This window comes from Silene latifolia, chromosome 4 (genome assembly GCF_048544455.1).
Source record: "Silene latifolia isolate original U9 population chromosome 4, ASM4854445v1, whole genome shotgun sequence".
NCBI classification, from domain to species: Eukaryota; Viridiplantae; Streptophyta; class Magnoliopsida; order Caryophyllales; family Caryophyllaceae; genus Silene; species Silene latifolia.
Genome location: NC_133529.1, coordinates 22,432,154 through 22,455,190, shown reverse-complemented (window position 1 = coordinate 22,455,190; position 23,037 = coordinate 22,432,154). Strand labels below are relative to the sequence as shown.

Here is a 23,037-nt window from a genome sequence, read left to right as displayed (position 1 = left end):
GTTATTCAGCACTTCTTAACATCCTCAAACAGATGGGCAGACAGAGGTCACTAACAAGACTCTAAGGAGACTTTTGAGGTGTAATGTTGCTAAGTCTCTCAGGGATTGGGACCGGAAGTTAGTTGCTGCTAAATTTACATTCAACGGAGCTTTATCTAGCAGCACTGAACAAAGCCCATTTGAAATTGTCTACGGTGAGAACCCCGTGATGCTTACTACATGGCACCAGTCAGAAGAGAATTGGTTGACTATGATACAAAGAATATGGTAGAACAGATGCAAAAAATTCACTCACAGGTCAGGAAGCAAATAGAGAAGGCCAATGCTAGCTATCAGGCCAGAAAGGATCCTAAGAAATCCAGGGAATTTGAAGTTGGTGATTTGGTCTGGCTACATTTGAGGAATGAGAGGTTTCCTAACAGGAGGAGGAACAAACTAATGCCTAAAGTAGAGGGGCCATTTGAAGTGATTGAGAAAGTTGGTCCTAATGCCTACAAGCTCAACTTGCTAAGTGAATATGGTGCTCATTGCACCTTTAACATTGGTTATTTGCAGCCATACTATGAGGACTCTGATGAAGAAGCAGGTGATGACGATTTGAGGCCAAATCCAAATCAATAAGGGGAGGTTGGAGCAGGAGCTCAGCAAACATACCCTAGCCCTGAGCCTACCTAACCAGGTCCCAGAATAAGGACTCAAGCTAGGCCAACGCAACTTCAGCTAGCCAACATTTAGGCTCAATCAGAACCAGGTCAAGGGGTCTAATCTAGGGATATCATGGATGGTCAGATGGCTCAATTCCATGTCCAAGCTCAAACTAAGTCCACGCCCTATGTCAAGTGTAAATAATCAAACAAACCTATCTACAAAAGATCCTTCAGTATTTAATTATCATTTCCAGCATCAATTAAGTCCAGGAATCAGAACAAGGAACAACAATAGCAATTTCAGAAGACCTGTGGCTCAAGGATTACAGCAGGGTCCCAGCTCTTGTTTGGATGCAAACTTTGGGTGTTATATGAGGGAGTCCTCTTATGTGACTCACTAGAGAAGATTCGAAGCCAAGCCAAGGCATTTTAGTGCTCCTGCATCAACCTGTATAAGCCAACAAAAGCCTGAAACTGCTTTTTGCTTTATTACTTTATCAATTTGTCTAGTTGTGTTATTTTCTCCAAAAACTTTAGCTGTTATCTTTGTAATGTATCATGGACCATTCTCAACCATTGGATGGTCCTATATAAACGTTTGTAACCTAATCTACTTGGCCTATATAAGCCAAGCTGCACCAATGAGAACAACGGATTAAGTTTGAACAAAAAACCTGTTTTCTGAACACTTGTTTTGAAACAAACTCTCTTGTCTGTGTGCTGGAGATTTGATCTTTGCTTAGTGCTGGATTAGTGAAATCTAAGTCTTTGTTGTATGCTGGATTCAGATTTCATATCCCTATCTTATTGGCTTAGTGCTTTGATAAGGGTCTATCAGTTCGTATTTCAGTTTCAATCAAATTCAGAAGGCTTGACAGCTTATCATTATTTGAGCAATTATTAAAAATACTTAGAAGTCCTTAAAAATCACCAAATTTGGCACAGTTTTAGTTTATCATCTTAAAAAATTTGTCACAAATTTTCATGATTTTAGGAGGTCATTTACTATTTTTAGTCAAATTAAACATTTAACTATACCCGGGTGAATTATTTCTATTTTCTGAGTGTTTGTGCTGTAATTTGGGTCAATCATCCCCTTAATTACAGTCCAATAAGCATCACAAAAACTCTTGAATGCATTTGAATTGAACCCTCCTCCTTTGTCTGACCTTAGCACTTTCAGGTAATACCTACTCCCCTTATCTACAAATGCCTTGAACTTCTAGAAATAGTCAAATGATTCGAATTTCATTTTCAAGAAATAAACCCAGCTCATTCGACTATAATCATCCGTGAACATTAATTTTTTTTACTACCACCAATAGACTCATTACTCATTGGACCCATAAATCGACATGAACAAGTCTTAAACACACGGTTGCCCTCCAAGCCTTACCCATTGGAAAAGAATTTACGCTATGTTTCCCATAGACACAACCTTCACATAAACTAAGACTACCAATTTTTGGCAACCCTATAACCATATCCTTATGATGCAATCATCTTAATCTTTTATCATTCAAATGACCATACCTCAAATGCCACAATTTAGCTTCATCATTTTTTGCAATTAAAGCACAATTTTTAACATAGGACACAGAGAAACCTTTTATTATCAGTCATCGATACTGAACAACTTTTGACCGGACTCCTTCTCTAGTATAGTTCAATAACCATTATCAAACATAACTACATATCTACCTTCCATCAATTGTCCAACACTTAGCAAGTTATGAGCTAAACTAGGAACATATTACACATCAGTAATGAGTTTGACATTACCCTTTGAAGTTTTAATAGCAATTGTACCTTTCCCTTCAACATGAACTTGCTTGTTGTCTCCAAGCCGAACTTCAGATTTGAGTGATTCGTCAAGGTCCTTGAACAACTTTCTTTCTCTGGTCATGTGGTTTGAGCACCCACTTTCAACGAACCATACTCCATTTGATTCATCATGAATCGGTGAAAATGCCATGAATAGCTTTTCTTCGTCAGCCTTCTCCGCAAAATTCACTTTGTTCTACTAATCTTTTTGCTTATTCCAACAGTCTACTTCTTTGTGCTCAGGCTTTTTGCAATAACAACACTCAATATAACCCTTATTCGGATGGTGATCTCCATGTTGGCCTCGACCTCTACCACGCCCCCGTCCTCGTCCTCGGAAACCACATCTGCCATGCTCACGACCTCCATAATTTTCGGACCTACCCTTAAAACTAGACTTGCCCTTGACCTGTAATGCTTTTTCTTCCACCTTTTGAGAGGTCCTACTCACCCTAACTTCATGAGCTAACAATGAACTTATTAATTCATCAAAGGTGTATTTGGACATGTCCTTTGACCCCTCAATGGCAGCAACAACATAATCATAATTTATAGTAAGACTCCTCATAACCTTACTAACAAACGTCTCACTACTAATTTTTCCCCCAAATGACTTAATTTGGCTAACAATTTCAGTTACCCTAGACAAAAAATTTTGAACAGTTTCATTTTATGCCATCATAAGAGTTTAAAGGTTGCGACGGAGAGCTTGTAATCGTACCTTAATTACTTTTTCATCTCCCAAATACTCTTGCTTGATAATTTCCCGTGCCTCTTTTTTTGTGGTTGCTGATGAAATTCGGGGAAAAATTTCATCATCCAGGCCCGATTGAATCAGGAAAATAGCCTTGGCGTCCTTCTTTCGGATCTCCCTCAAATTTTGATCGGGAACCGTCGGCGCCGGAACAAAAGCTTCATCTTGAGACTCCTTAAATGATATTTTTCCCCTTTGAAAACTGGAATTGAGGGCATATTTGATGAACTTCCTCATTGCTAGACACGACTCTCGTCTTTTTTTTTGGATGTTATGGGTTTGGTTTTGGTTTTTTGCTGTTTTTGGGAATATGCAAGTGGTTTGGGGGTTTTAATTTCTTTTATCTCTCTTGCGTTTTTCTTTTCCTCACTCTTTTTTTTCCTTTTTTTGTTTCTTTCACTAGCTCTCTGATACCACACTCTTGAAAGTAATTTGAGGAAAAACTTGTGTTTGTACTGCGTTAAAATAGAGAAATGTACAACCAATTTATAGTACGCAACTTCCTACAAATTTGGACCCATATTCAAACTGATTATTAACCACTTGTTCCACTACTTAAGGTAACTACCCACTATTTAGCTAAAGACTAGGACTTAACCATAACAACTCTCCTAATTATTAGCAACTACCTTTGTAATCACTTATCCAACAAATAATAGCGACTGTTATCAGTCGCCTTATTTAGTCGCACAAATCCTTTTTTCTTGTAGTGTGTGGTGGTTCGATGATTGGAGTGACGTGTTTGTAGTAATAGTGGGGTAGAGGATAGAGATTAATGATGGAAAGGAGATGGTGAAATGGTGATTGATAATTTGATGATGGGTGAATTTGGTTTGGGATTTACCGATCCTATGTGGACACCAAAACGATAAATAAGTTTCATTCCGACCCGAATTGACAATTATTTTATTTTTTAAAATTATTTTTAAAAAAAGGAGTCAATTATCGATTACTCCCACCAACATGGCAACATTGCACAATTCTACAATTACTCTCATATCATTTTTTTTTAAATTACACCCATTTTTTTTGTTCAAGTCAAAATTTACAACCAACATGACTTTCAGGTGAATTCTTTTTACAAAATGACTATTTTGCCCCTGTGTTTATACTTGTGACTTTTTATTTACTTAACCCCATTCATCCTTTTAACCTTATTTCCCCCCCCAAAATTCTAACCTAATTTCCTGTTGATTGAAGGTTTTGAATTTGAAAGATTGTTCACAAATGCCCACCTAATTAGCATCAACCGTAAAGAAAATTAAACAAAAACGAATACTATTGTGTGTAAAATTGAACAAATTGACATATTGGAGAGGAAGATGAGAGACAATCAGAGAAGCAAGGCATGTTGGGTTAAAGGTTAAAATATAAAGAAGAAGGAGAAATGGGAAATAACATAAGCTTATAACCTAAAAGAAGAAGGGAAAAATCGTCATAAACTATGGGTTTGAATCTGAAAATTTGATAGAAAAACTCACTTGAAAGTCATGTTGGGTGCAAATTTTGACATGTACAAATAATATGTGTAATTTAAAAAAAAAAAAAAATGATGTGGGAGTAATTGTAGAAATGTGCAATATTGGTGGGAGTAATCGATAATTGACTCAAATAAAAAAGACTCGCCTTTTCTTTGGTCTCTTTTCTAAAAACAAAAGTAAATGAATACTAAGTAGGGGTGTGCGACTGTGCGCTGGGCCGATCTGAAGATCAGCAGCCAAGGCATTGCACGAGTGAGGGATTGTCTTAGGCTGGGTCAGTGTTGGGCTGATTTCGTCCAGTCCAAGCCCAACCCGCTTAACAACGGGATAGGGCGGATCGGGCTAGACCCCTTTGGTTTCTATTTTTTTTACTGCTAAATTGGGCTGAACCTATGAAATGTGAGCAGTAGCCCGGCCCAAGGTGATGACTGGGCCGTGTCAAGTTGCCCACAGCCTGATTGGGCTGTTATATCTTGACCCACGTAATCGGGCTGAGCCGGATTAGCCCGCTACGATGCACACTCCTACTTCCAAGTGAGTGAGAGTATATAGGGCGTGGGTCTGCTGCGCGGCGATCCCTTAATCCACTTAAAAAAGAAAAGGGGGGAACGAAGGAGCTCGGCAAGCAGGCAGGTGATGATGATGAGAATTAACCAGCTCTTATCTAAGCCTCCTTTCCGAGCCTATGATCAGAGTCGGCTCCGCACCTGCGATTGAAACCCATCCTTTTGAGCCCTGGCCTTCCATTGAGATAAGAAGTTACTAATTGTAGAGCGGGAAATGCGTCTTACTATTGCCAACTCATTTCGTCGTGGCACAACCCCCCCGCAAGCACCCTCCGGCTCAGGCGAACCACCCTATCTGAGGTCTGAGAGACCGGCCCCCTTTGTGTGCGGCTGGCCAAGAAAGCCCGGAAATGCCCTACCTTTGACCGATATGCCGTTCGCCGCGGTTCATTGCCTTTCTAGGAGCATTACGATCTGCAACTCAAATGGTCCGAAGATGCTTCAGAATCTTTTCGACTGCTCCCTAAAAGCCTTATCTTTACTTGTATAAAAAATTGAATCTATCTGTGTATCACCTAAGAGAGAGAAAGCGAAAAAATAATTAAAACCCCCAAATCAACAACCCTAACCCATTTCTCGCTGCTCCGCCGCCTCCACCATCCACACTTGCCCTCCTTCTGATTCCCCTACCTAATCGCCGGAGATAGGTTGGTCCCTTAACCTATCTCCGGCGATTCGTCACATCTCATACCCCTATAACCCCTTTGTTCCCTTTTGTTACCCCGCATCTCTTTCTTTCGCAGCTGCTTCGTCGCCGGGGACGGGTCCGTCCTGGCCTTTCTCCGATGACGGCTTGTCTTTTGCTTTCTTCTGCTTTTTACCGGTTCTCTCGCCATCATTCTTTCCGTTTGGGAGTTTTGATCCGTCTCTTACGAGTTGTTCTTTCTGACCCGTTCCTTGTGGACCTTTGGTTGGATCGTTCCGTTGGTCTTATTGTATGTCTTTGGTTCCGTCTAGTGACCGCCTGATTTTCTTGCTTTTTAAGAAGCTTTTTCATCGTCTTTGGGTTCCTCCGACGGTCATGTTTGTTGCTCCGCTTATGGCGGCTGTTTTGCTTTTGGTCGGTCTGTTGCGGGTTTGTCGGCCCCTTTGCTTGCTTCATAGTGGAGTTGGGATTTGCTTTCGATGATGACCTTTTTAAGTAAGGACTGGACTGTATTTTTGTAGGTGTATCTTTACAGGGGACATGTTAGTTGTGGTGGTGGAAAATAAGAGTATGATTTGCGTTTTGTTTTATAAGTGAAAGGTTCTCTGTATTTGATTGTGAAGTTTTGGTGTTTTAAAAAAAAAGTGAGACATTCTGTTTGGTAATCATCTTCAAAGGTGGTTTTGCCACGGTCCTGGTTTTAATTAAGAGTGTTTTGCCCGTTCCCTCCGGTACCTTGTCCTGTCACCGCCGCTTTTCGTTCTCATTCCAGGGGTGATCCCCCCATTTCCCCCACTCCTGGTTTGTAAGCGGCTGTCTTTTGGGTATGATAAGGTGATCCCCCCATTTCCCCCACCTTTCGTTCCCTCTTCTTTTTCCCTTGTGTTGATCAGTGTCGGACGTCTGTATGGTTTGTTTGTTTTGGCGGTGGTCCTGGGAGGTGTCCTCTGGTGATTCGGGTGTCCCTGTGGTGTCTTGGTACACCTTGTTGCCTTATTGGTGGGTCTTCATCTCCCGCTCCTTCTCCTGATGCTTGCAAGTGTGTCCTTGTTGTTTCTGTGTCTTTTGAGTTTCGAGCCTTCGAAACTTGGTTGTTTGGCCGGTTTGGTGTGTGAGGTTGCCGATGGGTTTTGGTTTCTTCGCTGGTTGTCATGGTGGTTGTCGGGTCCTTTCTCCTTTTCTTTCGGAATGATTTGTCTTGGTGTAGTGGTTCTTGTGTGCCCAAATGGTCTTGTTTTGGGTGCTGCGGTTGGTTGGATGGTTCGAAGATGATGTTTCTGTTAGAGTCTGTTTATGGGTGTTTGCGGGTGTTGGGGTTTTCGTATGAGATGTGCTTGGTAGGGTGAAGTCGGGGGTGTGGCATTGTTGTTGGGTGGCCCGGATGCGGTGGTCTCAACCTTATTGATCCCTATGAAAGGTTTGGCTTGGAATTGCAGGGGTCTTAAGGACCCGTTAGCCCCTGTTATTCCTAAAATTAGAGCTATATGTAGTTCTTTTCATAACAATTTAGATTTCGTCTTCCTTTCTGAAACTAAGTGTGATGTTCTTTCAGTTGATGTTCTTTTGCGACCTATGGGTTTCCTTCAGTCTGCTGGGTGTGATGCTGATGGCTTAAAGGGGGGGCTCTGGGTCGGCTGGAAAAGTAGCTGTAAATTAGAATGTGTCTTTACCAGTTGTAATCTTATTATCCTCTTGGTGAATCAATGTAAGGGTAGCATGTGGTATTTGTGCTGTGTTTATGGTGAACCCGATCATTCTAAGAGGGGTCCTGTTTGGGAAAATTTCACTCATCATCTTAATTCCCTTGACAAACCCTTCTTGCTTATAGGTGATTTCAACCAAGTTGAGTTCTCTTCTGATAAGTTAGGTGGCAGTGATAAATTGATTAGAGGAGCAAACTTATTCTCTTATTGGAAGAATCTTCATTGTCTGATGGATATTCCCTTTAAGGGACCTAGATTCACTTGGTGCAATAATAGGGATGGTCCACATCGAATATACGAGAGACTTGATAAGGGGTTTGCTTCCAATGATTGGCTTTTGCTTTTCCCAAATACCTTTATCAAACACTTACCTATTCAAATATCGGATCACGCGCCTATAATCCTTGATACAAATATGGTTCTGAAGTCCAAGAAGAAAGTGTATAGGTTAGAGACTTGGTGTTTTGATCATGCCGAATGCAAAGGTCCTGTTAAAGAAAGTCTGGAAAGAAAAGCTATGGGTGATGCTTCTCATGTTCTTTTGGCAAAACTTCGTCGTATTAATAATGCTTTCAGAGTTTGGGCCTGTAACAAAAAGGACGAATGGGGACTAAAGTGGAGTGAATTTGATCAGGATCTTGAGTCCTATCTTTTGGACATTGAGAACGGTGGTGATTCTGTTAACTACGAATCATGCCACAAAAAGCTTATGGAATTCTCCCTTGCTGCTGGTACTTATTGGCGTCAACGTACCAAATTGAAATGGAATTGTGAGGGTGACACGTGCACGAAGTACTTTTTCAATTGGGTTAAAGGACGATCTGGTGCTAATCTTATCTTAGGTATTAAGAAGGAGTCTAATGAATGGACTTTTGATATGAAGGAGATTGGTGGTTTGTTTCATAAACATTTCTCCACTATCTTTAATTCTGATTCTGAACCTGTGTGTTTTGAAGATTACTTAAATAAGTTTAGTTACTTATTTGATAATCTTAAGCACAAAGTGAGTATGGAGGAGAGAGCTAAATTGGGTCGTGTATTTTCGAAAAATGATGTCCGTGAGGCTGTGTTCCAATTGGGACCTCTAAAATCTCCGGGTCCTGACGGTATCCCGGCAGCTTTTTACCAAAAGTACTGGGCCATTGTTAAGAATGATGTTATTAAAGGAGCTCTCAATATCCTTAATTCTGGTACGGTGCTTAAGGATTTCAATAAAACCTTTATTGTTCTTATTCCGAAAAATGATTGCCCGGAGAGAGTTGGGGATTTTCGGCCGATTAGCCTCTGCAATGTTATTATGAAAGTTGTCACAAAGTGTATTGCTAACAGATTAAAAGGGGTTATGGATAATCTTGTTAGTCCCTTTCAAAGCGCTTTTGTCCCTAATAGAAGTATTGCAGATAATATTGTCGTTGCCCAAGAAATTCTTCACGTCATAAATCATAAGAGTTATGGTAAGATGGGTATGATGGCTTTGAAAGCTGATATGAGTAAAGCCTATGATAGATTAAATTGGAATTTCATAAGAGGGGTGCTCTCTTACTTAAATTTGCCGGGCTCTATGGTTCAGCTTATTATGAGTACTATTGAATCTGTTTCGTACGAAATTCTGATAAATGGTGCTCCTATGGAAAGAGTTGAACCCGGCTGTGGGATTAGACAAGGTGATCCTCTATCCCCGTATATTTTCGCGCTTTGCACGGAGGTCCTATCTCAAATGATTCTCTATGCCCAGGATAGCAATCTTATTAAGGGTATCAATATTTGCAAGAACGGGCCAGAAATTTCCCATTTATTGTTTGCGGACGATTCACTCTTCTTTATCCGTGGTGACGTTGGGAATTTGGATTTTCTTATGAACATTATCGATGAATATTGTGCTGCCTCTGGGCAATGCCTTAATAAAGATAAGTCCTCTATTCTTTTCAGTCCAAATTGCTCACTTATGACGGTCAAGAAGTGCTTGACTGAGTTTAAATTTTCTCCTAAGCATGACCTTGGCAACTATCTTGGCCTCCCTACGAGTATTGGGTCTTCTAAAAGGGACTTATTTAAATTCCTTGTTGACAAGACTAAGCGAAGGCTATCCTCCTGGAATAACATTCTTCTCTCTTCGGCTGGCAAATTGACTCTTATTCGTTCTGTTCTATCTTCACTATCTCTTTTCTCTCTATCGGTATTTCGTATACCGGTAAGTGTAACATCAAAACTTCAGTCCTTGATGGTGCATTTTTGGTGGAGTGGAACTAGAAATAATAAGTCTGTTCATTGGTGTAGTAAAGACTTCCTTAGTAGGCCTGTGGGCGAAGGAGGTCTTGGACTTCGAAATATTGGTTGCTTTAATCAAGCTCTTCTCGCCAAATCTGCTTGGAGAATCTTACGCGTTCCAGGAAGCCTTATTAGTAAAGTTATTGGTCCCAAGCTTGGTGTTCAAGATGATATTTTACTCCAGAACCGTTGGAAGGCTCCCCAAGCGTCGTCTTGGGCCCTCAAAAGTCTTGTATGGGGATCCGATCTTATTTTTAATAATATTGCTTGGACTATAGGATCTTCTTCTCGTCTTAACGCTTGGAAGAGCAAATGGATAGAGGGTTATAGTCTTCATGATCTTTGTGGGGATTTTATTGATGCTCCTATTGATTCCGCGTTACTGGTTGGTGACCTTCATGATAGTCATAGGAGATGGGATCTCTCTTCTCTTGGTTTCGATCCGGGTGAGGAAGTTACAAAGAAAATCCTCGCAACTTATATCCCGTGTCACCCCTCGAATGACTCCTTCTATTGGAAATTCTCTAAACATGGGGCTTTCACTGTCAAGTCGGGATACTATCTTTCGCTATGGCCTTAATCGATGGACGTACCTCATTGCGATCTTTCTAGAATGTCCGCAACAATTGTGGCTTTTTGCGATCTAAGCTCGAAGTTGCCTATCTCTAACAAACTTAAGGTGTTTTTATGGAAATTTATGGCTAATGCCCTACCAAAGGGGGCTCGAATTCCTCAAACGAAAAATGAATTGGCGCTCCTTCGCTCTTTGTGATGGCTCAAGTCCTTGTGTGGAATCTATTTCTCATCTGTTCGTAGATTGTAGCTTTGCAAAGGCTCTATGGTTTGACTCCCTTTAGGACTTAGAATCACGGGTGGGGTGGACATAGATGTTAGGGTTTGGGTCATTAACTGGATTACTTATTTCCTAATTGGCCCGGATCCTAACTCCTCCTTTTCCCCCTAATCGCTACCCTCTGGAGAATTTGGTGTTGCAGGAACGAGAGGATCTTCAAGAATCGTCGCCCTTGGCCTATGAGTGCTTTACATTCTATTCTTGGCGACATTCAGTGTATGAAGGAGGTTGTGTGCAATAAAGATGCTAGCCTTCTTCGAGCGCATTTGCTGGACTCCTCCCCTGGTTTTAACTTAGCTAAGAGGATTAGAAACTCCTTCCCCTTTTGGATCGTTGGTGGACCCGGATGCGGAAATGTTTGTCTTGTCAAGTGTGATCTTTGCTTGGAGGGTTGATAGAAGTCTGGCATGGGATGGTGCTTATTGGATGATAATGGGACCTTAAGGAATACTGCTCATACTCGCTCGTTTGCCTCTTCTGCCCTGCATGCCGAAGGACATGCAGCTTTCATGGCGCTCAAATGGGCCTTGAACGAAGGGTACCTTCATGTTAGACTTGTTACTGAGATTGTCTTAACTTGGTTTTGCAGTCATGGGAGCGGAGAAGCGATCGATCTATCAACCGCATTATCCAAGATATTAAGTCTATCATTGTCCTCATTTTCATTGTTCTTTCTCTTAGTTTTCATTCTGAGTGAATAGGATAAATACCATAATCTTCGCTTCGGGAGAATCTCAGAATCTTTATTTGTTCTTTGTCGAAAAAAAAAAAAAAAAAAAAAAAAAAAAAATTGAATCTGAAACCCGTCCCATAAAAAAGCTATCCAACGAATCTGAATCGTGTCCTAAAAAGCCATCACCATCCGATGACCGTCCAACCCTGCACACGAGTCGAATCCTAAACCGCACCAAAGAGGCAAAGACTCAAAAGAGAGAGTGAGAATCCAAAACCCTAATCCGAACAAAACCCGCCGCTCTCACACTATAACTAAGAATATAAAAACCATCCCAATTTCTCAAGACTACTTCTTCCTTCAGAAAATTCCCTGATTAAAATCGCACTACTAATCTTCTCAATTTTTTCTCCAAAGAATCAAGAAAATGTCTGACGACGATCATCACTTCGAGTCATCTGCTGATGCAGGAGCATCCAAGACTTACCCTCAACAAGCTGGTACCATCCGCAAAAATGGTCACATCGTCATCAAGCAACGCCCTTGCAAGGTCTAATCTTTTTTCAGTTATTTCATGTTTTTTGATCTGAATTGAACTGGGTTTGTGTTGATTTGTTGTTTTACTATCAGATCCATGTTTCCCAGATCTGGAATTTTTAATCGGTTGTTGATGATTTAAGTTTTTTGATTATTTAATGTGATTTTTAATGGGTTAATTTGAGTGTTTGATTTGTTTATTTACGTGGATTTGTTGATGTTGTATATTGTTGCAGATTTAGGGTTTTTGATTATTTGATGGTAATTTGACTTGATTATTTTGGTGGATTTATCGATGATGTATTCGTTGATGTTGTATTTTGTTGTAGATTGAGAGCTTTTGATTATTTGATGTTGTCTTAACTCCCCCATCTCGGTCAATTGTTTTGGTGTAAGTATATGTTTGTGGGCAAATATCGGTTTTTCGAAACGAGGTTATCTTTAATGTGCCGTGGTGGTTTGTTATTATTATCTTAGATTTTTTTAGTGGTGGATAAATGGAACAATTCAGTTCTCTGAAATTTTATGATTATCTACAATAAGGTAGGTTATGTTGTCGAAAGGGCGTTAGATGATCGTTCGTCCTGGTTATGTAGTCTGTCTTGGGATAATGATGTTACATTGAGGCATTTGATGGTTGAATTATCGAAGGTTGGTGACGGATGAATGTAAGGTCGTGGGTAGGATTCTCTTTTCTTAACAAAGTTAAGTTATACTGTTTCTGTTGCTTACAGTCTGTCTGAGTTAACATTGCCATTGATGAGAAGCTCAAGTATTGTGTTTTTATGGTAGTTTATTGTTTGATGGAGGATATGCTTATACTTTCTCGTGGTGTTTAAGTTATGTGAATTGATTGATTATGACTGAAAAAATGTCATATACTTCGATTGTATTGTATTTGTTGTGGTCATTGATCATGATGTTTGACCCAAACTTATTTGACTTTATCATGTTTCTCACAGGTGGTCGAGGTTTCTACCTCCAAGACTGGCAAGCACGGTCATGCCAAATGTCACTTTGTTGCTATTGACATTTTCACTGGGAAAAAGCTGGAAGATATTGTGCCTTCATCCCACAATTGTGATGTATGAAACCTTCTTACGACTTCTCATTGGTATCCAATCTTCAGTCTCAAGTCCTCTGTTGACAATTTTTCTATTAATGCAGGTTCCACATGTCAACCGTGTCGACTACCAGCTGCTTGATATAACTGAAGATGGTTTTGTAAGTTGTTTCCTTGCCAACTGATTATTATACCCCTTAGTGCCATTTATATTGTCCTGATTTGATTTGGGGTTGTCATATGATGGGCTTGCCAAAAAATAGCTACCATGACTGATATTTTCTCACAATAGTGTACAATATCGACATTTTTTTCTTTTGGATCAGACATGACAAATTCATTTAGGTATATCTACATCTATTTGGAGAGATGTATGGTATATTTGTTGCCGACAAATTATAATTGGGCCGATATGCTTGCCTGGTTGGTTGGAGGATTTGTAGTTAAACTGTACCTAGGCCATTGTGTATCTAAGCTATATAGTTCTGACCATATGATTTTTAATCTTTGAATGCAGGTGAGTTTGTTGACTGATAATGGTGACACTAAGGATGATCTGAAGCTTCCTACCGATGACGCCCTGGCCAAGACGGTAGGCTCTCTTTCCCACCCGTTTACCACAGTTTACAATTTATTCTTTCCTGGAGTCGTTTGAGTTATTGCTAGTTAGACCTTAGACCTTGCAAAACTTGCCCAATACTGTGTGGCCAAACACGAACCCATAATGATCAAACCCAAAGTAGTCTTGTAGCTCAAAATGCTCATATGTCGGACCTGATATGTGATCGAATACTTTGGGTTTGACCTGAATGACCTGTTTTTCTGTTGTGCTTGCGTTAGTCGTCATGTTGGGTTGTTTATCTAACCCAAGTTTGTTTAATGTGATGCAGATGAGGGAAGGGTTTGATGCAGGGAAGGACCTGATTCTGTCAGTGATGTGTGCAATGGGAGAAGAGCAGATCTGTGCTGTGAAGGAAGTTGGTGGTGGCAAGTAGTCTAATAGTAATCTTGTTGATCTAAAGACCATTTGGTGACTTGATATGCTTGAGTGTGTTTTGGCAATCTCTTGGGTATTAAAGTCAGTACCAATTTAATGGTTGTAATGCTTTGTTTTGATGTTTGTGACCGACTGCATTGGTTCTTGTTTGGGTATAATATCTCGGATTTTGATAATCTTGTGTGCAACTGTGCATGTCCTGTTACCTTACAGGGTTGGTTTTTAATGGTCTATATTTGCCTTTGGAATCTGTTAAATTATGGTACTATGCCATGCTTTGTGGAAAAGTCTCGGAGGTCTACGTAGTAGTATTGTTCCTTGTGTGTAGGCGGAAATTATAGGTTCTGGGTGATGTTTGAGTTATACTCTTTCAGGTTACTATGATGTAATTACGTTATGCCTTGTTGAATCACATATGATCAAAATGGCTTTATGGAGATCGTATAAAAGCCAATTAGGAAAGATTTTTATGTCGTTGGATGAAGTGACGGGTATTGTATATGGACGGTTCCCTTCTAATGCTCAAGATTGTATAAAAGCCAAATAGGAAAGATCATTATATCATTTTTTAAGGCTGCTGATATCTTCCTCAAAATGTGTTCGAAAGAGATTGGATTGTATAAGGGCATGTCAATTATGGTTGTAGATCAAATTTGGGGTATCGGTTATAGATCAGATTGGATCAGTTATCTCGGGTCTAATAGTAAACATTATATCCTTGGAATGACCGTCAGTTGGTGCAAGGCAGAGTATGAGAGTTATAAAGACAAACTAGAAAAAGATGAGCTAGCTACCATTGGAATTTTTGCCAAACATAATTATATTAGCTGCTCACCAAACATCAGGTGAAGTTACAATTACGTTTAGTAGGCTAGGATTTCCATCAATGCACCTTTCATTCGTAGGTCATTCATCTAATCAATTTTATTAGGTCTATAAGATTTTACAATAAAGCAACATGATCATCATCAATTTCATACGTAGCTTACTAAAACTTGGATTTCAAGCAACCCAGATCATCATCAAAATCCTCAGTTAGTATGTATGACCGACACATCTAACAAATGCTAAATTGTTTATTACTTTAATCCTTTGGTGATTGAGCATGCACATAAGTGGGATCATGCCTAGATAATGTAGGATTGTAGGGGATATGGTTTTTAATTGTTCACTTAACCTATTTTATATTCCGCTTATCCATTTTAAACAATAACATTTCACCAATGACTCGTACTAAGTGTTGCAAACATGCAGATGTTAACTAGCTTAATTGGTAAAGTCATGAGTGGTAGTAGTTATGACCTGAATTCAAACTCGGCCAGCATCAAAATCGCCCATATACTCCCCTTACACCCAAAATAAATGTTGCAAACATGCTTATGTTAATTTTAAATGAAATTATTTCGAAAATTACAATAATCGACTGTTGCTTTACAATAAATTCATACTTCGTACTTAGTAATTGACAACTCAATTCATTACTATCATGTACGATCACCCATTGCTAATCTTTATCCTCTGTAATTTTGTAATTTTTCATAATTCTTTAATCTCTTTTATACACAATAACCACCCTCCAATCAAACATCATTCATGAAATATAACAACAAACATTATCCCAGTACCTCAAACTCCGAGTAAATTACGAAGTAGGAGGTTTGAATGTATCATAAGGAGTAATAATTATATTTGTTCGTTAGAAAAATTCTTCCAACCTCTTTAGCTTCTCCATGTCCACAGTATCATAATACCATAATTCCTCAACCTCCAAATCTCCATCAATGTCGTCGTGTCGAAATGTATCATTAACACAACTTTGGTAGAAGAAACAACTCATAATAACATCAAGAACCAAGAGAATTGAGTAAAGGTAGGCTATGAAAACCCCTTCAATTGCCATCAACCATAGATGTGTATCTTGAGTTTTTACAATTCTATAATGAAATAATGCCTCTATGGCAGCCATGCCTAAGTTAATAGGCACGGCTAACGCGAGGGCAGTCGTGGTTTTACCCTTTATCGTAACACATGCACTTAAGATTGCCATAAACCCTGAGCTTTTTTCGGGTTCTAAAGCAGAGGAAGCTAGTGACAAGTTACAAACAACAATGGCATTTCCGAGCACAATTGAGTAAATAACAACGGCTAGAATGGTGAAGAAAAAAACCGAGTTTGAGGTTTGGAAATTGAAGTCTTGTACAAAATTGAAGGCTAGGAAAAAGAGGGAGAAACAAGTAGAATTCACGGCGAAAATGAGCAAGGAATTTGATAGATGGGTTGTGATTAGGGTATGGTAAAGGGAAAGAAAACTCGAGTTTTTGTTGTTTTGAAAGTAATGGAAAATTAAGGCCTTAGATAGGAGGAGAAAAGAGATGGAAAAAGGGAGGGTTAGTATAAATGTAGAGATGGTTTGGGAGAGTTTAAGAGCGACGAGGGAGAAAAAGGGGTCGAAATGTGGGAACCATGCGGCGTTTAAGAGGGAAATAAGGCGGCCGGAGATGGTTGGGAGAAGGGTGAAAGAGGAAGGTATGAGTGATTGTGAGATTAGCAATGACATTGAGAAAGGAAGAACTATGAATGTAGGTATTGAAGTGAAGTATTGATAGTGTTGTAGAAATGTATGGATTGATTTTCTTATGATTTTTCTTGCATTTTCCATTGAAATTGATGGAGTTTCTTGTATCAACATTTTTGGGAATGATTTTAAGGATGAATTATATCATGTAGAAGAGAAGAATGTGATGTGAAAATGAAGGAAATATTATGTTTGGTTGTTGATGGGGGGATATAATAAGGTTGTTGAATCATAGATGTTGCCATGTTGTGCTCCTCCCTTGTATTTTCTTGCTTTATTTTTGTGGAGGAGTTTAGTTATGTCAATATTTAAATAATGATTTACTACTTCTAATCAAATTGATTGTTAATAAGAGTTTTTACTTTGGATGATTTTCGAGACAATATTTTAATCGTAATTTGTTTCGTTAATACATAAACTTTTTGTAAAAAAACAAAAGACATAATTTGTGAGCATTTTTTCATAATTAATCTAAATTTGTACCAAAAATATAAATATGTTTGGATTTTCAAACAGTTAATGTTACCAATCAATCATATTAGATAGGGTATATATAATAATATGGGAGAACTAGTAACTTCGACATATCTTTCAATAAATTCTTGGGTCAAATGTACTCCCTCTGTCCCGATCATTTGTTGTCCTTTTCTATTTTTGGGTATCTCGGTTATTTGTTGTCCTTTCTATTTTAAGAATGAACTTGATGAGTAATTTGATCATTCTCATTCAATTTGTTCCACTTGTCATTTAGTTATTGGTCATCTCCTCTTTACTTGATCTTTGTGCCAAAACCAAAGGATAACAATTGACCGGGACGGAGGGAGTAATACTATTATTATTTACCTATTATCTGAAATTACATTAGTTTTTTTATAATATTTGAGTAGAGCTTTAAAAACTGAGAAACTAGTAATTAAACGATATAGTATATCGATGCAGACAAAAGGGAAAATATAATTTGGATATATTTAATTAACTTAACATATGAACATTGTTCACTTATGTCTTTTATTTATCACGACGTGAAATTAGTGTTGGTTCTGTATAAAACAATATTCTTACTATGTTACGTAGTAATATTACACATTATAAATATATGTTCAGTACTTAATTTTAAAAAAATAAGGGAAAAGTATAGGTAAAATGTAAGATGGCTTTACACTATAAATAAATTTACTCCATTCGTTTCGGTCATTTGTTTTCCTTTAATTTTGTCACGAATACTAACTAAAGAGGAAGAAGTCAATTATTGGATAATGAATGGACCAAATGGACTATGGAGGATCGAATTATTCATAAGAAATAATCACAAAATAGAAAGATAAATAATTAACTAAAACATTTAAAATAAAATTGATAAACAAATGAGCTACAAAAGTAACTAATTCCTTTTTCCCAATCCCTACTTAAATTGTTGGTTGTCTTGTGGTGGGTGTTAAGAAAAAAAGGTGGCTTAGGAGGAATAGATAGGTCAACAACTAGAGAGTAGAGACTAGTCAATAAACAAGAGAACATTGGTGGTTTGGAATTTTAAGTTGGGTTTAACTGTAGCACCTTATGGATTTATATGTTATTTTGCATATTTTATGTTCCCATATGATCAAAATTATTGAATATGTAGTGGCTAGAGGACTATTGTGGAAGGGAATAATTGAGTTCTAATGGAACAAAATATGTTGTGGCAAACTAATAATGTTTCAAATTAATAATTGATCATATATGAGTGGTATTGTCATGCTTTTTGACATTATTAAAAAAATGTACTAATATGTTGAAATGGATAAGAAATCATATCTACAAATGAAATGTAAAATCAACTAGTATACTTTGGAAAATTCATTTGGTCTTGTATAGTGCTATTATTTTATGGGTAAAAAAAATCAATTATCAAAACCCTTCAGGTTAAATAAAACTTTGGTATACAAAAGACGATGAGGGTTCACTTGAGAATTCATTAGGTATAAGAAAGACATCATGCTCATTTAAATTGAAATGTTACCCATTTATTATAATTGATTAAATATGACTATAAATTCTTCTAATATGATTATTAACTGGGGTGAACTACTAATAGAAGAAGATAAATTAGATACGGAAACTTTAACTAAAAGATCATATTTTTATTGTTCAACAAAACTATCGTCCCTACTAGCAGTGGCGGAGCCAGGATTTGAACTTAGGGGGGCGGAAATTTTTAGGGGGGGCGAACGACTAATTTCATAAGGTACCCTTGAAAAAATTTCGAAAAATTTAACTAAAAACTTCTGAAATTTCATCCGCTGCGTGCGCCGCAAATTTCCCCCCTAGCTCCACCACTGCCTACTAGTTTCCTTAGCTCCACAGCTAGTCAAGAAACGACACAAGTGTTAGGGAGGTAGTTTGATATACCATACGTTTACGTATATATCATTCCTATGGTGACGAGAATGCAATTGCAATGTTTCTAGAATTTATTTAAGTATATAGGGTTGACCAAAATTGAGGTTGTTGAGCTCTTCAATTTGCATGATCAATTAATGGAAAGTGTGTATTAGTTGAGAGAAAATGTTGACGTACTAATAATCAAATATCTTCCAAATTCAGTTGTATAACATGAGGTAAGAATAGGAAGTAGACGTCCTGCCATCTTAGTGATATCGAAGCCGGAAATGGTATTTTAAAGGAAATTTGCGGGATTATTAAGGCACTGAAGTAATGTTGTTGTTGTTGTGAGTCTAACAAAGCTAGTTGAAGTTTTACCTTAATTATATCCGTCTATTCCACCTTCTCAAAATTACAAACTACAGCATAAGAGTTAGCTCAAGTGGTAAGATCGGGGCTCTCTTACTTCAATTGTGAGATTGAGGGTTTGATTTTTACCCGCGGTATAGTGCTCTTATAATAATAATAATAATAATAATAATAATAATAATAATAATAATAATAATAATAATAATAATAATACAAACAACAACAATTGTGTAAAGTTGTTTCTTTGCAAGATAAATTATTCAATTTATAAATGTTAATAATCCGATTAGTTATTTGTGTTATAAAGAGGATCGAACTTGAGACGTGCAAGTACATAAATTTAGGTGGTACATACATATACAAGAAAGAAGGCACCAGCCAAATCTCATACAAACAATAATGTGGTAACCAACATATGAAAAATATGTTAGGATGTCATTGTCTTAGAAAAGTACACTAAAGCATAGTAAAAAATATACTTATTAAATTTCAATTAGCAAGTACTTTCTCCATTTCAATCATTTGTTTATCTTTAGTTTTCGCACAAAGACCAAAAAAATAGGAGTGAGCCAATTATTGGATCACAAGTTGACCAAATTGAATCAAATTACCCATCAAGAGCACTCCTATAAATAAAAAAAGTAAAAAATTGACTAGAAAACTCTAAAATAAATAGGTAAATAAATGATGGAATGAAGGGAGTACTTCGTAGTTGTATTAGAGCCACATATACTAGCAGGCAGAAGAGATTATAGAATAATAAGGTCTGCATTAAATAATAAGATTAGGATCTTCAACTGTTTGATAACTACATTTTAGTCACTAAAAGTTTAAAGCCTTGATGGTTTGGATATTGTCACTTACATATCCGTCTTTGATTGTTCCAGAATATCTTATAAAATGTAAAGATGACCTTTTATTTTGGATAAGACGCAGTTATTGTGACCCGAAAATCAACCGTGACAAGTGAGAACATGAAGCATGCACAAGGTAGATAGAGCGGCACCGGAGACAGTAACAAAACTCGACAACGGTTGTCCTTATGTGGAGTCTATTGTTACACGTAAAAGGTGTGGCCGAGTTTCAATACCAAATTACCAATACATCATTATGGGCTTATGGCAGTTCGCATTGTTGAGTGGGCTGATTTGGGCCTTTAACCAGATATCCCATATCCATCAAGCGAATTCAGATTAAGTTAAGGGAAAGACTAACAGCGTCTTTTTACAAAAAACGGTCAAAAAGTATCGCAAAAATCAGAGTGGCGCAGCGGAAGCGTGGTGGGCCCATAACCCACAGGTCACAGGATCGAAACCTGTCTCTGATATTTTTCTTTCTTTTTTTTTGAACCCTGAAGAGCTACGGAAGTTGAACTAAAGGAAATTGGTTAGTATGGCACTGACTCTGGGAAACCACTGGCAACTCGCGCAACTCGGGTTCTTAATTTTAGTAGCCAAACGCCCAAACATGTGCCCGAATATAACGGTACTCGAATCGGGGAAGGGCAGTCAAGTTACTCGTACATTTACAAACCTTAGCTTGTTATTTTCCGTTTAAACATTGGATTTTCCGTTCTCCATACTTCAAAAGGATGCGAGTTTTTATTTCGTTACCCACTGGTAGCAAGGAAAACCTTTCTCAGTTTCTTGTTATCATAATTCATATCAGTATGTCACCAACTAGTAAGAATACGTTGATTATATCTAATTATGACGGATAATCAATAACTCGATTCGAGTCATTTAACCTTAATAATAAGAAATGAAGACATGTCTAGTACCAAAGAGTCTTAATCTACTGATTATGACCAAGCTTTTAAATCCCATCTTCCTTTCTTTATACTGACTGGCCTTGTGCCTCCTTTGAGTCCGTAAATGAAGACATGGCTACTGCGTTCATAACATGTTTCTACTGTCTTTTCCTCATTTCTTTGTAAATAATGAGTATTTTCAATGAAGATCACCAGAAAAACGATTTAGAAATCCGACAACAAATTACAAACAAATTTCTTGGATTGCACAATATAAATTGTATAAGCTCCAAACTCACCCAGTCTAGCATTGCGAAATATTTAAATGATTTTTTCTTCTTTTTTTTTCTTGCCATTCTTTAATATTGGCATCCACCATAATTTTCACCTTTGCATAAAACCCTGGATATGGCTCGTACCCTACTGAAAACTGAAGAGCCTGCAAAAGATCCATAAGACATAAACGACCTAAGTCGAATTTCATGATGGCAAATACCCCAGTACTCTTAAGTTGCAGGACTGACTTTTGAATTCTTATCCTTTGCAAAAGTCGTATGACTTATTATTATTATTATTATTAATGGATTGATCTTTCACTTAAAAAAATACTGAGATTGACGAACTGTTCACAAAATGCATACCTCTAGTAAGACAAAGAATGGAGCCATCAAGAAGGCTTGTAGAAGATTGTTCAGAAGAGCAGGGGCCCGTTTCTGTCACAAATGGATACAAGACAGCTAAAAATTATTCGAGTTAGCTACAGCCTACTGGGAAGACTATTTTCTTATACTGAATCAACTAATCAAGTAAATCACCTGAGAAACTCCATGACCAAGGAACTGAGCCGTCCAGCAAACACGTTGAGCGGCTATAACAACCTGAAATATAGGCACATTGACCAAAATTATTATTACAGTACATCATAAACCCATTTTTGCAAGAGGCCGCTCCAAGGACTTGAACCCGTGACCTCGCGGTCACAAAGCAACACCTAAACCGGATAGTATACACCAAAAAAATAAAAGAAACACAGCAACGTCATGAATCTGATACGGGAACTCCTAAAAGCTTCACATTACCTATACAAGTTTTGAGCTGTGATAACCTATATTACTCTTGCTTACGGACATCATATAGAAATAGAGATATGGAACCAAGTACCCGGGCTAGTAAATACTCAATTTTCGAGACACGAGAACACCTAAAATGATGATAGGGATATTAGGACAGGGGCATAGCCCCTTCATGATTATTGTGTTGTAGTGCGGTATGGGAGTAGACTCTTACAAGCTAATACCAGAACCAGGTCGGACATTATCATGACAGATTACTTTGAAAGCTGGTATCTGGCTGCCAAGGTCTCTTTCGACAATTTCTCATAAAATGAGTGTAATTATGACAGTCATTTTCTCTTTTGCCTCATAGCATATTCATCCTCACTTGACATGATGAGGACTGAACAGAACACTTGTAACAGGAGGAGAAGAATAACAGAGAAAACAAAGAAAAGAAGAAAGAAAGTTCAAAAAATTAACTAATTAAGATCACAAAATCTCATGTCTATAACTAAAGACGGGCCAAATACAATACCACATTCCTAATAGGACAAGCAACAAGTGGGGTGATGGGGGCCAAAAATGTCACCACTTTCAAGCTATTTGACCTGTCTTTAGTTATAGACGGATATATGCAAGACTAGCAAAACTCTAAAAGTCTTGACATGAGACAGCACCTACTGTAGCCTTGATAAAAATACTAATCGAAAAACGACATGACGGCAACAAACAATAGCACACCACAGCAACATGCGGATATCCATGGGGATTGAATCATCAATAATTCACAATTGTACTGAGAAACTCCTTTGTTAAGGTATAACTTTTTTTGTTTTTTGAAGTCAGGTATAACTTATTGAGTTCCCACAAATTCATGTCAAGCCTTTGAGTTTTAGAATAATAGAATCTTCCCTG

The 23,037-nt window shown here is 37.9% G+C and overlaps 1 protein-coding gene, 1 long non-coding RNA gene and 1 other non-coding gene across 3 annotated transcripts; 2 read left to right on the top strand and 1 right to left on the bottom strand.

Moving 5' to 3' along the window:
• The first annotated feature begins 11,541 nt into the window (after positions 1 to 11,541).
• On the top strand, positions 11,542 to 14,188 carry LOC141653239 (eukaryotic translation initiation factor 5A-like). Its single transcript, XM_074460942.1, has 5 exons — positions 11,542 to 11,965; positions 12,915 to 13,037; positions 13,120 to 13,176; positions 13,533 to 13,607; positions 13,906 to 14,188. The coding sequence occupies exons 1-5, from the start codon at positions 11,843 to 11,845 to the stop codon at positions 14,008 to 14,010; spliced, it is 483 nt and encodes a 160-aa protein (XP_074317043.1). The 5' UTR covers positions 11,542 to 11,842; the 3' UTR covers positions 14,011 to 14,188.
• A 6,384-nt stretch (positions 14,189 to 20,572) lies between these two features.
• On the top strand, positions 20,573 to 20,644 carry TRNAM-CAU (transfer RNA methionine (anticodon CAU)). The gene has a single exon. It is a non-coding gene; the product is annotated as a tRNA-Met (tRNA).
• Positions 20,645 to 21,207: 563 nt separating this feature from the next.
• Positions 21,208 to 21,863, bottom strand: LOC141652148 (uncharacterized). Its single transcript, XR_012546992.1, has 2 exons — positions 21,709 to 21,863; positions 21,208 to 21,506 (listed from the first exon to the last, which is right to left on the bottom strand). It is a non-coding gene; the product is annotated as an uncharacterized LOC141652148 (long non-coding RNA).
• Between the last annotated feature and the right edge of the window lie 1,174 nt (positions 21,864 to 23,037).

Excerpts from the sequence above, each read along its gene's own strand:
- LOC141653239 (XM_074460942.1), top strand. The coding sequence starts at position 11,843 with ATGTCTGACGACGATCATCACTTCGAGTCATCTGCTGATGCAGGAGCA. Across the intron at positions 13,038-13,119 it reads CTTCATCCCACAATTGTGAT|GTTCCACATGTCAACCGTGT; the intron begins GTATGAAACCTT and ends CTATTAATGCAG. Across the intron at positions 13,608-13,905 it reads ATGACGCCCTGGCCAAGACG|ATGAGGGAAGGGTTTGATGC; the intron begins GTAGGCTCTCTT and ends AATGTGATGCAG.